Source organism: Numenius arquata, chromosome 1 (assembly GCF_964106895.1).
Source record: "Numenius arquata chromosome 1, bNumArq3.hap1.1, whole genome shotgun sequence".
Taxonomy (NCBI): domain Eukaryota; kingdom Metazoa; phylum Chordata; class Aves; order Charadriiformes; family Scolopacidae; genus Numenius; species Numenius arquata.
Genome location: NC_133576.1, coordinates 120,505,072 through 120,518,800, shown reverse-complemented (window position 1 = coordinate 120,518,800; position 13,729 = coordinate 120,505,072). Strand labels below are relative to the sequence as shown.

Genomic DNA, 13,729 nt, shown 5'->3' with positions numbered 1-13,729 from the left:
TGAAAAGAGCTTCTTTAACGACCTGGAGTAATTCAGCAGCTGGGCAAGGATGTAATTTAATCATGTTTTGAAAGTTGTGTGTGCAGAGCACAGTGATCTCATTGCCAGGAGTAAATTCAGAATTGAGAGGAGACCTTGTGTGAAACCTGTCTGAAGGCGCTCTCATTTGGGAACATTACATTGTGGTTTTTGGAGGTAAGATGCCTGCCTGTGGATATACCTGGCTTATAGGGAGTGCTTGAACCTCCAATACCTATTTTCTTTTTGACATCCATGGTTGGATTGGGTTTTTTTTGTTTTATGTCAGTGAAAGTGAGACAGATGTTGCCTACTGTTGTTCTAGATAAGCAGCTTCAGCTGCTGGGATTTTATTCTCTTGGCTGAAATTATAAACTTTAATGAATGGTTTGAATTGGTGGTGGTGTCTGTCCTGTAAAGGTGAAAGTTAGTGAATATCCTCGTGCTTTAATTAATTCAAATGCTTCTTTAAGAACTCTAATACAAGGTGAAGGAAGTTGTTTAAACCCAGTAAGTAATATTTTTATTGCTAATTAAACTTTAAATGTGACTAGCTGATACAAGTTGAGAAATCATTATTTCCTTTACATTATTAAGAACCATTTCATTTCTTTATATACAGATTCTGAAGCTTACCATATTTTGGCATTCCAGTGGTACGCAGTTAAGTTTTGCAACACAAAAAATGTATTTTCTAACTGAATTGAGGAAAGAATATGTAGAAGTGTTTTTAAACCTGTACTTAAAATATACCATTACCACTTTTAACTATTTTTACAGTAAAATAATATTTTTCTGTGAGCCGCATATTATTATATGATTGTATGAAATATTTTGTGATGGGAGAATTAGAATATTATGACAAATGGGAGGAAAGTGTTGTCATTCTATACAGGATAAAATAAATTTAAGCCTCCTGCAAAAAGGCCATTCGTGCAGTTCGTATTTTAAAACATCACATGGTGTGTACCAAAAAGTAAGATGTAAGTGCAATTTGAATGGGACATGATGAAGATTCTTTCCAGCTAAAAATTCATTTGAGTTTTTAGTAATTTGGTATTACAGCTATGTCTTCATATTTTCCTTGGGTTTTTATATAAATATTTTTAATTTAACTCAAACAACTAAGCAGTCTTTTTTTTTTTTCTTACATAGCAGATGGTACGTGAACAATACACTACAACAACACCAGGCACTAGCCTAGAGAGGCCGAAGAATGAATATGTCTACAAAATTGGAATTTATGGTTGGAGAAAGCGTTGCCTCTACCTGTTTGTTCTCCTTCTGCTTATCGTCCTAGTTGTGAATTTTTCTTTGACAATTTGGATTCTTAAAGTGATGTGGTTTTCTCCAGTAAGTGTCCTCTTTAATTTTCCATTCTTTTCATATTCTCTTCTCTTTCCTGCTTCACCACTACGCTTATTTCGTATGCGTATCAGCTTCGCTGTATGTAATAGAAGGTTCTTTTTTCTTCCTTCTCAATTATAATTTGTACTTTGGTTGAAAGTATTTAAGAAATATCTATCTTTGAACATACTTACTGATCTGTAATTCCTGTATTGGCAATATTCTTTAAAATACTGTAGTTGTTGATACCTTATATTGAAGTGAATTCCATCCATTCTAAGAGAATGTATTTTAATGTTATCTCATAGTCTCTGTTTAGTTTATATTTTATAAATGTGTTTGCTGTAATTTTATCTCATACAGAATTCCTTAGTGTTAAAATATTGCTGACAGTTGCTGGTTTTTCTTAGCTTCCTTCTCCTGTTTATCAGCATCTAAAATTTAACAATTTATTTGCCCAATTAATGATAGCTTGGAGGCCATTATTACTACTTTGTGCTTAAGGCTAAGCAGCTGTATTACTGCGGAATAATTTAATAATTTTCCACTGTCATGTATATTTTAATATTTATAATGTAATTTTTCATGTAGTAGATTAAAAGATAACTTTCAGAAGTCTGGAAGATTTGGCTTTAGTCAGAATGCAATGAAATGCATCAGTGAATATTGAAGCTAAGCTAATCTGTTCCTAAAATGCAGCTGTGATGCACAGATTATATGAATAGACTTGTTGCAAAAAAACCAATAATAGTAAATTCCTACAGCTCTGCTCCTGCTACTAAGGAAAGAGTTATATTAAATTTCCCATTATCTATTGTTATTATGCCTCTGTCACTAAATGAAAGGTATTTTATCTTCATAGAAGCATTTCTATACTTCACTTTCTCTTTCTATAAAGTAGGTTAATTTTAAGTGTCACTAACTAATATAGTTACTACTGCTTGAACTCCCACAAGTTTCTTCCTCCACATAAATTGTTTTCAGCGCTGTTACTTTCATACAGATTACAATGCAGAACATCTTAGATCAGATATAATTTTTCTGTTATGCAGTTCACATGGAAGATGTGCGCTTAGTGACTGCACATCATGAATCACAGAGAACATGAATAACTTAAAATCTTTTTTCTGTGTGGCTCAGATTTTTTAAGGAATTTAAAAAATTATTTTCTGTTCGTTTGGTTTCACTGTATGAAACTGGGTATTTCTTCTCCAATATCAGTCAGGTCTAAATAAATAGCACCAGAAACCCCACTTCTAGAAACTTCTATCTCCTACTAATTATCTCTGAGGAAGGCACTGAATGCCTTGATCTGCTGATCCTTCTTCCCTGGCGACAAGAGCAGTGGAATCACAGCTCAAGTAGTGCAGGCTCACATTCTTTCACAGGGTGGACTATGAATGCCGTGGTTATAAGGGTTTTCCTAGTTCTTGGTTAAAGAATCTGTATTCATGACATACCTGGTTAAACAGTGACTTAACTGTAATGCCTTCATTCATTTGGGATAATTTTAGGGAAATACCTATGTTTCAGCTAAATATCAACTATAAGAACATTTGTGCAAAGTACACGTGTATGTCACAATCCTCAGCAAAAATAGGTGTGAGGTATTTAAGAACAGAGAACTTTTTTTGCTGGGTATAGTTTTAATAAAGTATATCTGTCAAGACAAGAAGTACCTCTGAAGATACCAGAAGTATCATCCAGAGAAGCACTGCTGGCCTCTGAGAAAACTCTAAGAAAGAATATAGGGGTTAACTTCATGTTCGAAATCTGGAAGTGTGATTGAAGCATCACAGTCCTTTTCTGCTTCTAAGGAGATACAGTTTGTAAAGAATGAGGGTAACAGTCATAGAAATTACCAACACTATCATCAAATCCTTTTCCTGATGGAATTAAGCATTTATGCCTCCATGTTTTTGGTCAGTGTTTGAAAAAGAGAAGTAACGATATAGTCTCAGGAATAGATTTTTAGGGTTCTTAAGTTCAAAGTTAGCAGGTATTTGCTTTTTAGGAAATCAGTTGATTGATATATATCCTACTTATCCAATTAAACATACCCCTCATTGTGAAGAGTTTAAAAGTAATTGTGAAATATTATCTTATGCAGTCATCAGTTACTTGGCAAATATTAGTCTGGCAGCTGTGATGATACTTTTTATATCAATTGATTATATGTTCTAGATATATTACGTAGAGATTATACTACTTATGTTTAATAATAGATATTGTATTTTTAGCTAATACTTTAAAAGTATTCAAATCCTAGTTTTAAAAAAATACATTCAAATATTATCCCCGATAACAATATTAGAATATTAATAGCTAATAAAATATTTAAAAATGTTTCTCTTTAAAATAAGACAAGAAAAAAAGTTGTATACTTTCTAAGATTGAGAAATATATTTAGAAAAAAACATGATAAACATTTTAAAAGGTATTTTTATAGTACAGTTCTGAAGAGAGTTTATCCTCCATGAAAACTTTCAATGTAAGATAATTGTAGTATGTAATTTTATTAGGAAAACAGTTTTGCCTTTGTTGGTGCTTTAGTGATTGATTGGCAGAGTTCTGTAGCACAGCCCTTTTCATGAGCCCACTCAAAGTTGACAAAACTGTTACTTAGACCTCAAAGTTTATTTTACAGGATGATTTTCTTTTTCCTTTTTCTGTATAGCATCCTTAAATCTTTCATTAAATAATAACTTAGAGTATACAAAAAATCACCTGCTATGTCTATTCATAGCTTCAGATTAAAATAATGATGAAACTATGAACAGAGGTTCAGCAAGCTCTGGCATAGAATTAATCCATACACACATCTTCTGTCTCAATTCCAAAAAAACAGTCTGATAAATTCTAGCAAACAACCTAAGCTGATAAAGGAGAACACGAATGAGACATAGACATGCTGCAAAATGAATAGATTTTAATCTCCTTGTAGAACTTCCTAACGATGATGAAAGATGGAGACTTTTCTAAACTCCATTGTTTGAGAGGTCTTCAGCAAAAATGAACATGACTTAACTGAACAGAATTTAATTTCATTTCGTAAAATCTGGACTAAAAGGGAATTACCTGAACAGAGAATATATTTCTTTTCTCATACTGTCCCAATTACCTAACATATGAGCATCCCCAAGTTGTGCAAATTGATTCGCAGGTATCAGATATGTCTCATTCTTCTTTTCCTTTTCTCTCCTGGATCTTGGAGGGACAGCGTCTCGAGTTTTAACTCTGTCAGGCTTCCTGTGTCAGGAAAGCCAAAGCTTGGCTTTAGTTAAGACTTACAAAGGCAACAAAATAGACTGCATCCATGGATGCAGGTGTGTGCAGAGAGAACTGTCTGATTCTCTTGCAAAGTCGCCCTCTGCTGCTTTTGAAAGGTTATGGAAACTGGGGAGATCCTCAATGATTGGGGAGACACAAGTGTTGCACTTGTCTTCAAAAAAAGAGGCCAAAAGGACAATCTGGTGGATTATGACCTGCACAGCCTCACTTCAGTCCCTGGGAAAATGATGGAACAGGTCCTCTTGGAAGACATTTCAAGGCCCAGGAAGGAGAATGAGGTAATGGGGAACAGTCGGCATGGATTTACCAAGAGTGAATGATGCCTGACCAATGTCATTACCTTCTATGATAGAATACCTGGATTTATAGATAACAGGAGGGCACCAGATGTCACTTACCTTGACTTTAGCAAGGCTTTTGCCAGTCTCCCAAAATAATCTTGTACACTAGTTAGGACATTACAGCCATGAAGGGTGGACAACCGGATGAGAGAAAAACAACTGGCTGGATGGTTAGGCTCAGAAAGTAGTTATTACTGTGTTATACTCTACGCAGAGGCTAGTAATAAGTGTTGCAGGGGTCTATCCTGGGACTGGTCCTTCTTAACAACTTTATCAATGACTTAGAAAAGGTGACAGAATGCTTGCTCACTAAATTTGCAGACGGTACCGATTTGAGTGTACCGTTCAATACTTCCAAGGCTTGGGCTGACATTTAGAGGAGCCTAGAGGGGCTGGAGGAATGGCCCAACCTTATGAAATTCAAGAAGGACAAATGCAAATCCTGCTCCTGGAAAGGAAGAGCCCCTGGACCCAGCACAGGCTGGGATTGCCTGCCAGGGAGCAGCTCTGTGGAGAAGGCACTGGGGGTTGGTGGGCAGCAAGCTGAGCATGAGACAGCAGTGACCCTGGCAGCAATGAAGGCCAAGAGCTTCCTGGGCTGTGTGAACAGGGGCAGAGACCATGGGAAGTGATTATATCACTTTACACAGCACTCATTAGACATGCATATAATAAAGCCTCCAGTTTTGAGCCTCCCAACAGAAGAGAGATATTGACAAATATCATTTAATATCATTTTTGTTTTTAAAAAGTTTTGTCTTGTGGTTGGTCATCTGATTTTGCCAAGACAGAGTCTCTTTTTTTTTCTATAAATAATGTTACACTAGTGATTTCCTCTGAAAAACTCATTATTAATCTTTCTTATGCCTCTGACAAAGAGAAGAGAAATGCGTCACAGGAAAAAATACATTAGTTTCCTCTTTTACCTTGTTGTCTTAATTGATTAAAATGGCTGCATAATTTTAAAATGGTCCGCTGACTCTTAGCTTATAACATTTCAGTTTTAAGGCCGTCAGTTACACTAGACTAGACGCTATCACATGAAAATTCATCCTTCTAGACGCTATCAGATCCTAAAATATTTAACTAGAAAAATAGTGAATATATTAAATGCAAGAATACTCCTTCTCTCATTGTTCTTTTCCAAATCCTTATTGTGGTATAGACTATAGAATTAGGCATTTCTCAGTCTTTCTAACTGAGACTGATTTGATTTATATGGAATAACTAATTTTTTATTGGGCTGGAGATAACGTATGTTTTAGCTGTCAGATATTACAGCATTCACCTTGGAGACAGAAGCTTCTGTTACAGCTTTTGCTCCAATTAATATTTAATGAATTTATATGAAGTAGAACAACTGAGAAAAAGAGAGAGTAAAAGATTCCCAACATCAAGCGTGCGATAATCTGTTGGTTAGAACATGGGTCTCTGGGAGGCTATATGAGATCAGATTTTCCCAGGGAAAGGAGGAATTTTAATCTGGGAGCGCAACAGTCCAGTTGAGTCCTGCAACCACTTGTTCTTAGGTAAAAGGACCTAAGTACATCTTCACATGGGCACTCTTTATCCTCATAGACTTTATTCATAAGATGGTCACTTGTGACATTTTGATTGTGTTCGTGACCAATGGTGATCAGATAATTTAACTGGAAGGATATAGAGTATGCCTAGATCTTCACCCGTGATACTGATCCCTTGTGTCTACACTATACTGAGTGAAGACTTGGGCCAAAACTTTTACGTCACTGTTGAATGTCATAGATTGTCATGATAGTACTCTAAAACTCATGTGTGAAAAGTGCACCATCAGATGATTACTGCTTCTGATGCAATAGGAAATCTTGTTCAGAAACCCCACATAAATTCTGTTATGTTATCATTCAGGTTATGCTACATTATCGTAACACCAGGAACAGTTGTGTGCTCAAGATTATTCCTAAATTTTTAGCCTCTGATGGAGAAACCCATGTTTCCATGTTTTTTCATGGATACCACAGCTATCACAGTCTCCTGGAATAAGAGAGGTCAAGGCAATTGTCCTGTTTCATGTTGATAAGGCCAGATGGTCATGAAACAGCAGCGTTTCCCAGGGTTACCAGTTGCCTATTCCCAATCTGGAGTTTGGCGTGAAGGTTTTTCTCTGAGAAAACATTTTAAGCACGGTGTGAATAAGAGGCAGATAGGTCTTCATAGTTTTAGATGCACTGTCAGTCAAGCATGATTCAAATTTGCGCTCAATCAAGTGTTCCCCTACCTTACTAAAACCTTACTTGGGTTTGAGTTTCTAAAAAGAGGAAAGTAAAACCCTAATACTAAGCCTTAGAACAACCTCTGGATCACCTTAGCATGACAGGAATGAGCTTGGTATATGGAGAGCCAAGCACACAACGGCCAGTCCATCAATGCATATTCTAAGCATGGTTTTTCCTAAGACCAGGATGAATGTTTAGCCTGCTCTCCTGCCTGCACTTCAGCAGGACATGAAGATATAGGCAATGAGAATTGAGAAGGTCCCTGCACATTTAGGCTAGAGAGTGGTCTTTACTTCCAGTTTCTCTTGTAAAGCTATTTCTGGCACTGGAATAAATAGGACAATTGCTAAGGTTGGACAGACACAGAGTTTTCCGAATACTATTCACAGGTATTTTCTTCTTTTGGCATACTTGTAATTAGTGAGTGCTCTACCAACATACCTGTTCCCAGAAGTTTTTATCACAGACATACCACTCTGCTAATCTTCTTGGTTTCTCAGGGGCAATTAATAACCAGTATATACCAAGCATTAAAAAATGTTTTAAAATTATTTTAAAATATTTTAAAATATAAAAATATTTTTAAATTATTTTCCAAAGTTTTCTATAAGGCAGTGCCAATTAATTTATATTTAACTGTTTAATATTTGAAAAGCTAACTATTTATAATCTTACAGCCAATGGCTATATATACACTATAGTTGGCTGATAATTATACCAGTCTAGATCTATAAATATTGTATGCATTTTATTATCAAATACTTACACAAACAATGATGTAAGTACTTGAAAAATTCAGGCACTGAAGATGGAAGGGCTTACTTAAGAAACTATGAAAAATACGAAACTAGGAATGTGATGAATTAAGAAAGCAAAATTTTAACTGAAAATCAAGTAATACTTTCTGACAGTGAGACTTACTAGACTGTGTAATAGCATGCCTTATTAAATTGGAGATGCCCAATCATTTGGAACATTTAAAACCAGACTAGACAGCAATAAAAATGTACGGTAAAGAGCACTCATTCACAGCAAGAGTTCTCCTTCACTGCAAAGACATACACTAACGAACTTGTACAGCCTTTCCATGCGTTTTATCATTAACAGTGTATGCTCTGTGGAATTAGTTGCCATTTTGAGGATGTTACATTTTTTAATACTCAAATGAAATAAAATATTTATTTAATTATTCACATATTCTCATCCTAAATTTTACTAAAATATTTTCATGTCAGAACACCAATATTCCATAGTTTCTACTCTGAATAATCCTGAACAGCTGTATTTTGCTATTTTTCCATTAAGTTAAATATAATTTGCCTCCAACCAGGCCACAGTTATTCTCATTGTCTCTATCAGACAGCGAATATTTAAATATTTTATGCAAAGAGTAATTGCTGAAAAGAAAGATATTGAGATACTTTCTGCAGAAAATCTGTTATCAAAGTCAGACTTCTCAGTAGTGTGATATATATACTTAAATATATATAAAGTATTTTACTATAGCATTTGATTAATCTGAATTATATGATTAATAAAATCGTGTATGTAAAAGAGTGTGGAAGAACACTTGTTTAAATGGTGGTTTTGATGTTTTTTCTCCAATAGTTGTCCTTCTCCCTTTTTAGTAAGCATCCAGGTGACATCTCCATATATATTCTATATACATCTTACAACGGTCTTACATATTTTAAAGTATTTCTTTTTTGGCTTTTAAAATTTCTTCCAGTTAAAAGCCTTATCTGTGCCTTAACGTCTGCTCAGACATGCTCAAAATGATTATGAGAATTCATATTTGTTCATACTTAAATTGCTTAACACATAGCTGTAGTGACTGCTTACTAAACTTTTTCAAATATATATTTTGGTATATATAAAGTATGTAATTGAATTAAGTGTAATAATAATTAAATCATATAGAATGGAAATGTAATTGAATTTAAAACTCCTCATTACTTGTGCTAGGAAATACATGAATTGCTTTAAAGCTTTCTCTTGACTTTTTATGTTGAAAAATCTATTTCATGAGCACAAAACAGTTTTGGTTTGCTTTTTGACATTTTCTTGTTTCATCTTTAACCAAAAAAAATAGTGTACTATCTTTGAAAATGTATGATCAGGTCCTAGAATGCAACCCAACAGAAATTGCAAAAAGCTCTCACCCTTTCCAACTATATATTTCGTTTTCTTGTCATTGCTGTTATTTTTAGGCATATTATATTATTGTTTTATACAAATACGTGTTAAGCTGTCATATTATTGATGCATACCATATATTTGTGCCATTATTTTAAGGACGATATTATTAACAGTGCTAGAGTAGAGCTTGCTGTGATGCACTATAGGGAAAATTGAAAAGATTTGTTTTCCATTTGGCTCAGTAACAGTTGAAAAATGCCCTTATCAATAACGTCATTAGAGTAGCATCACAGAATCACAGAATCACCTAGGTTGGAAGGGACCCTTTAAGATCATCTAGTCCAACCAATGAAAAAAAAAAAAAAAAATCATAGTAAGTGATTATGTTTTTATATGTAAAATCTCTGTGGTCACTGCAAATTTTTGTACCATGAATAAGAAATGGTCATGATTGCATTTAGCGAAGGTAACTAAGACTCTGCTCTTAAACTTTATTTGATCAGTAATACTGAGATCAGGGGAAGGCTGGGTAATTCAAAATGAGGTTGGGTTGTTATTGGAGATGATCTGTTTTTCATTTCAATATACTGCAGTGGTTGCTATTTAGTATGGTAATATCACGTTAAAATAAATTTGCATGATAGCTGCAAGACAAAACTTAAGGTAAAATATTTAAGTCTTTCTTTCACACAGAGCTGTAGACTTCCTCAACAGTGCTTTGTGAGGAATGTAACACCTCTTTGTCCTTTTTTCATCTCACATTTTCATCATCTTGACTATTTCGACAGGAAATTCTGTCAGGGTGGAGATGCTTGTCACTGTATGCTTACACAAGGCGTAGAGCACTGAGACCATAAAATGAAACGTTCCCTAGTACAAATGATAGGATTTAAAATATTGAATCAATACATAGTCTGTGTAATCACATACGACATGCAAATATCCCTAATTCCTCAGAGTAATTCAAGAAATAAACATTATGCACTGTTTTCAGCAGAAAATCCTTTTGACAACCTTTGCAAATCAAAGGAAAAGATTTAATTCCGTTTCTTTAAGTTGCAGAATTATAAAAAGTTAATATAATAAAATTAATTAGCCAACTTCTAACAACTGAATTCCTGAATAAATATATGTAACAGTGGAAGTAGCAGTGTATTTTTCTAATTTCAAGTAAATCAGTCACAGAAGATGTAATCCCAGATGTAATGGTATTTTTATTAGCAGAGTATTATCCAGCTTTGAAACGTCTGTGCAGTACAGAGCCAGAGCCAGAATTTCATCCTTGCTGAACAAGGAAACAAAGCTGGAACTTAAGCTGTTTTGCGAAGCTCTTTTCTACTTTTGAGTAATACCTGCTGTAATTAATATCTTTCTTTATTTAAGAAAGTCTGTCGTTCTATATATCAGGACAAAGAGGACCTGAAAATATCTTGAAAGTATGCGTGTTAAATATGAATCCTGTTTTATGAAAGAAATCTCATTGAAACTAAGCAAATGTCAACGGTATGATGAATTCGCATCTTTCATAGCCATCTCCTTACAAACCTGTTGACTTCCAAGTGGCCATCTGCATTTCTACATCTACATCTACCCACATTCTAACCATCACTGCAAAGGGTGTTTTAGTCCATATCCAGCCCTAAGCCAGGTGAGACTAACTTCTGTACCAGGAGCGCTTGCTGTTGCTAAGGGCTCCGCTTTGACCAATGTCTTTGACAGAAAAGACTCCACTGTCACCTAAGAAGAGGAGTCGGATAACCTTCTCTGTCTGAGCACAGGAAATTGAGTCCTTGCAACAGAAAATGAGAGGAGGCATCAGTAATGTTATTATACCAAGCACGTACTTAGCTGCAAAATAGATATTGTAAGTCAAACAGAGAGTTTCATCAGATTCATTACCAACCCTGTTTTGCTGATTGCTCTTTAACAATCTCTACCCACAGCCCTATTATCTCAATGAAACAGTATGCTCTTGTTTGCAAAGCAAGTTCTCTAAATAGTAATTGCTGCAAGAAGTACTGCAGTGAAAGCTGGATCTATAAAGCCGTTAATTGAACTAGCTTTGGGGCACAACAAATGATGTCTTGGTCTGAACTTGCCAAGGTCTTTCCCTGGGCTGGCGTAAAAGTAGGTTGTAAGTATCCTTTAAGTAGGAAGAGGTGTGAATGGAAACCTGAATGGAAATGCTGCATCCTATCTGCTCTGAAGTTAATCTATTATTGGTTCCAATCAGCAAGTACAGTATGTTAGGAAAATTTGAATATTCAGGGAGCAGGTATTACAAATCAAACATGCTATTAACTCCTGAGACAGGAGCTACTTCCATGTGAATTGAGTGCATGTTAAAACTAATGTTTGAATCAACTTAGAGGTTTTATTGTTGTAACCATGCTAACATGTGATATACCTGTCTTTCCAGTATTCGATCTCTCCCCAAAACAGGAAAAATACACATCTTCCTGTGCAGCTATTAGCTGATACATAGACCAGATATTTAATATCCATTGTTTAAAGGAGTATGAGGACTGGAATTGAGTCTAATGCTGAGAAGGTACAGAAACAACAATGATACGATATAATAACAAGAGTGATTGATCCATTATTTTAATGGAGCCCTCACATCTATCAGTTTCTATGCTGGTAGGAAAATGCAAGTTACAGCTGTTGATTGAATCAGGTGACTAATCAGAGAAATACTCATCATAAACTGAATGAATGTTCCTCAGGCCTCATCCTCATTTCTAAGGGAGGTGTGCTTATAGCAGCAGACTTCTACATTATTATATTGGTTTGAGAGATAAATCCCAAATATATCATCTAATAGCCATAGACAGCATGAGGCTCAGCTGCCTGAGAGCAAGTCACTAGAGTGCAAGGAGCCCTAGAGCCACAGCTGCTTGCTTCCACTCCTGGTAGTTCCACAACAATGCACATCTCTTTCCAAGTGACTTTCTTGGTCCTGAGACAAGGAACAAGAAGTTCCTGCTTCTGGAACTGCATCCTCTTTTTTCAGAGGAAAAATATTTTACATGTATTGTATCCAGAGTCTAAGAGATTCTAACCAATCCAGGATGGTCCTCCCATCCAGATCTTCCGCAGCACGAGTCTTACCTAGGATTCTAGTAGTGGTAGCTATTTATTTCAGGCAGCTTGAAGTATCCCTATGTAGACAATTCACTGAATAGCTGTCAAATACCCTTTAGACCATGATTTCTGAATCAAAGAGCCTTTTGTTGGGTTTTTATGAGGCTTGAGCCCACCCAGAGCTTGAATTTCTTGTAGAAGGCCTTGTGTCTGTTCCTACAAGCATTTACCTCCTCAAGAGCATTTTCAAATGATGAAAAATACTTCTACGGCATCCTGTTACTTCAATTAGAATATGGCTAGCAGTTTTGAAATGAAAACTGATCATACCTTTGTGAAGACTGATGCTAAATTGCATATTTGGTGCATAAGGGTTTGGCAGCTGCCAGCAGTTCCCACACCAGTCAACTCCTTGCAACAATAACAAAATCTGCTTAGCGTCTACAGGGAGACCATTTCATCCTCCTCTTACGTACAGATCAATCCCTGCTTCACTGAGGGCTTTGACTAATCAGAAAATATGAGTCTCGGGGTTATATGCACAACAATGCGTTACAGCTCAGGGCCAAGCACACTCAAGCATCGGGATAACAAGAATCCAGACTTGCTATACATCTGCTATGTTTAATTAAGCTTTTTTTTTTTCACCTAGTTTATTGTATAACTCCATCAAAGTCCATGTCTAACTGATATTTGGACCCTTTCCCCAAGTCAATAGAAATATTTTTATTGAATTATTTGAATAGGAACGGAACCAAATCCTTGAAACGGAAAGCATCAAGGTTGTTCATCACTGAGGAAGGCACAAGACTCAGTAAATAATAATTGGCTTCTCCTAAATGGTAATGTAGGAAGAAGAGTGGTTGCTGAGACAGCATTATGTGTAACTATTATACTCCTTTTTATGGAACTTATCGTTGGATCTCAGTGCATTAGGGTGGTTGTTTATCCTAAATCCCTTTCTTTTACATTCCATGTAACTTCAATTTGCCAATTATAAAAAGTGGGATGATAGAATTTCCTCATCTCACAGTACTGCGTAATTCAATACTTTTACAATCTTGAGATGCTCAAATATCATGGTACTAAGGAAATAATAATAATTGTTTACAATCACAATGGTAAAAGAAGTGAGGATCATTATATGAAATCCGCATTTTTGTTGTTCTCATGCGTGTTGCAGAGTTTATCTGTTTGTCATCACAAATAGTCATTTGTGCAGGTAACCCAAATCTAAATTTCCATGTTTTTTGC

At 35.4% G+C, this 13,729-nt stretch overlaps 1 protein-coding gene across 5 annotated transcripts in view; it reads left to right on the top strand.

Annotated features, from left to right (window-relative positions):
- SGCG (sarcoglycan gamma) overlaps positions 1-13,729 on the top strand; it is a 143,418-nt gene that overhangs the window by 69,307 nt on the left and 60,382 nt on the right. For 3 of the 5 annotated variants that reach the window (XM_074160326.1, XM_074160335.1, XM_074160303.1), the window contains one exon: positions 1,177-1,371. In XM_074160326.1, coding sequence (XP_074016427.1) covers positions 1,177-1,371 — 195 coding nt within the window. Of the gene's footprint in view, positions 1-1,173; positions 1,372-13,729 lie in introns of those variants that run through there. The other 2 variants (XM_074160318.1, XM_074160310.1) reach the window with 1 other exon arrangement.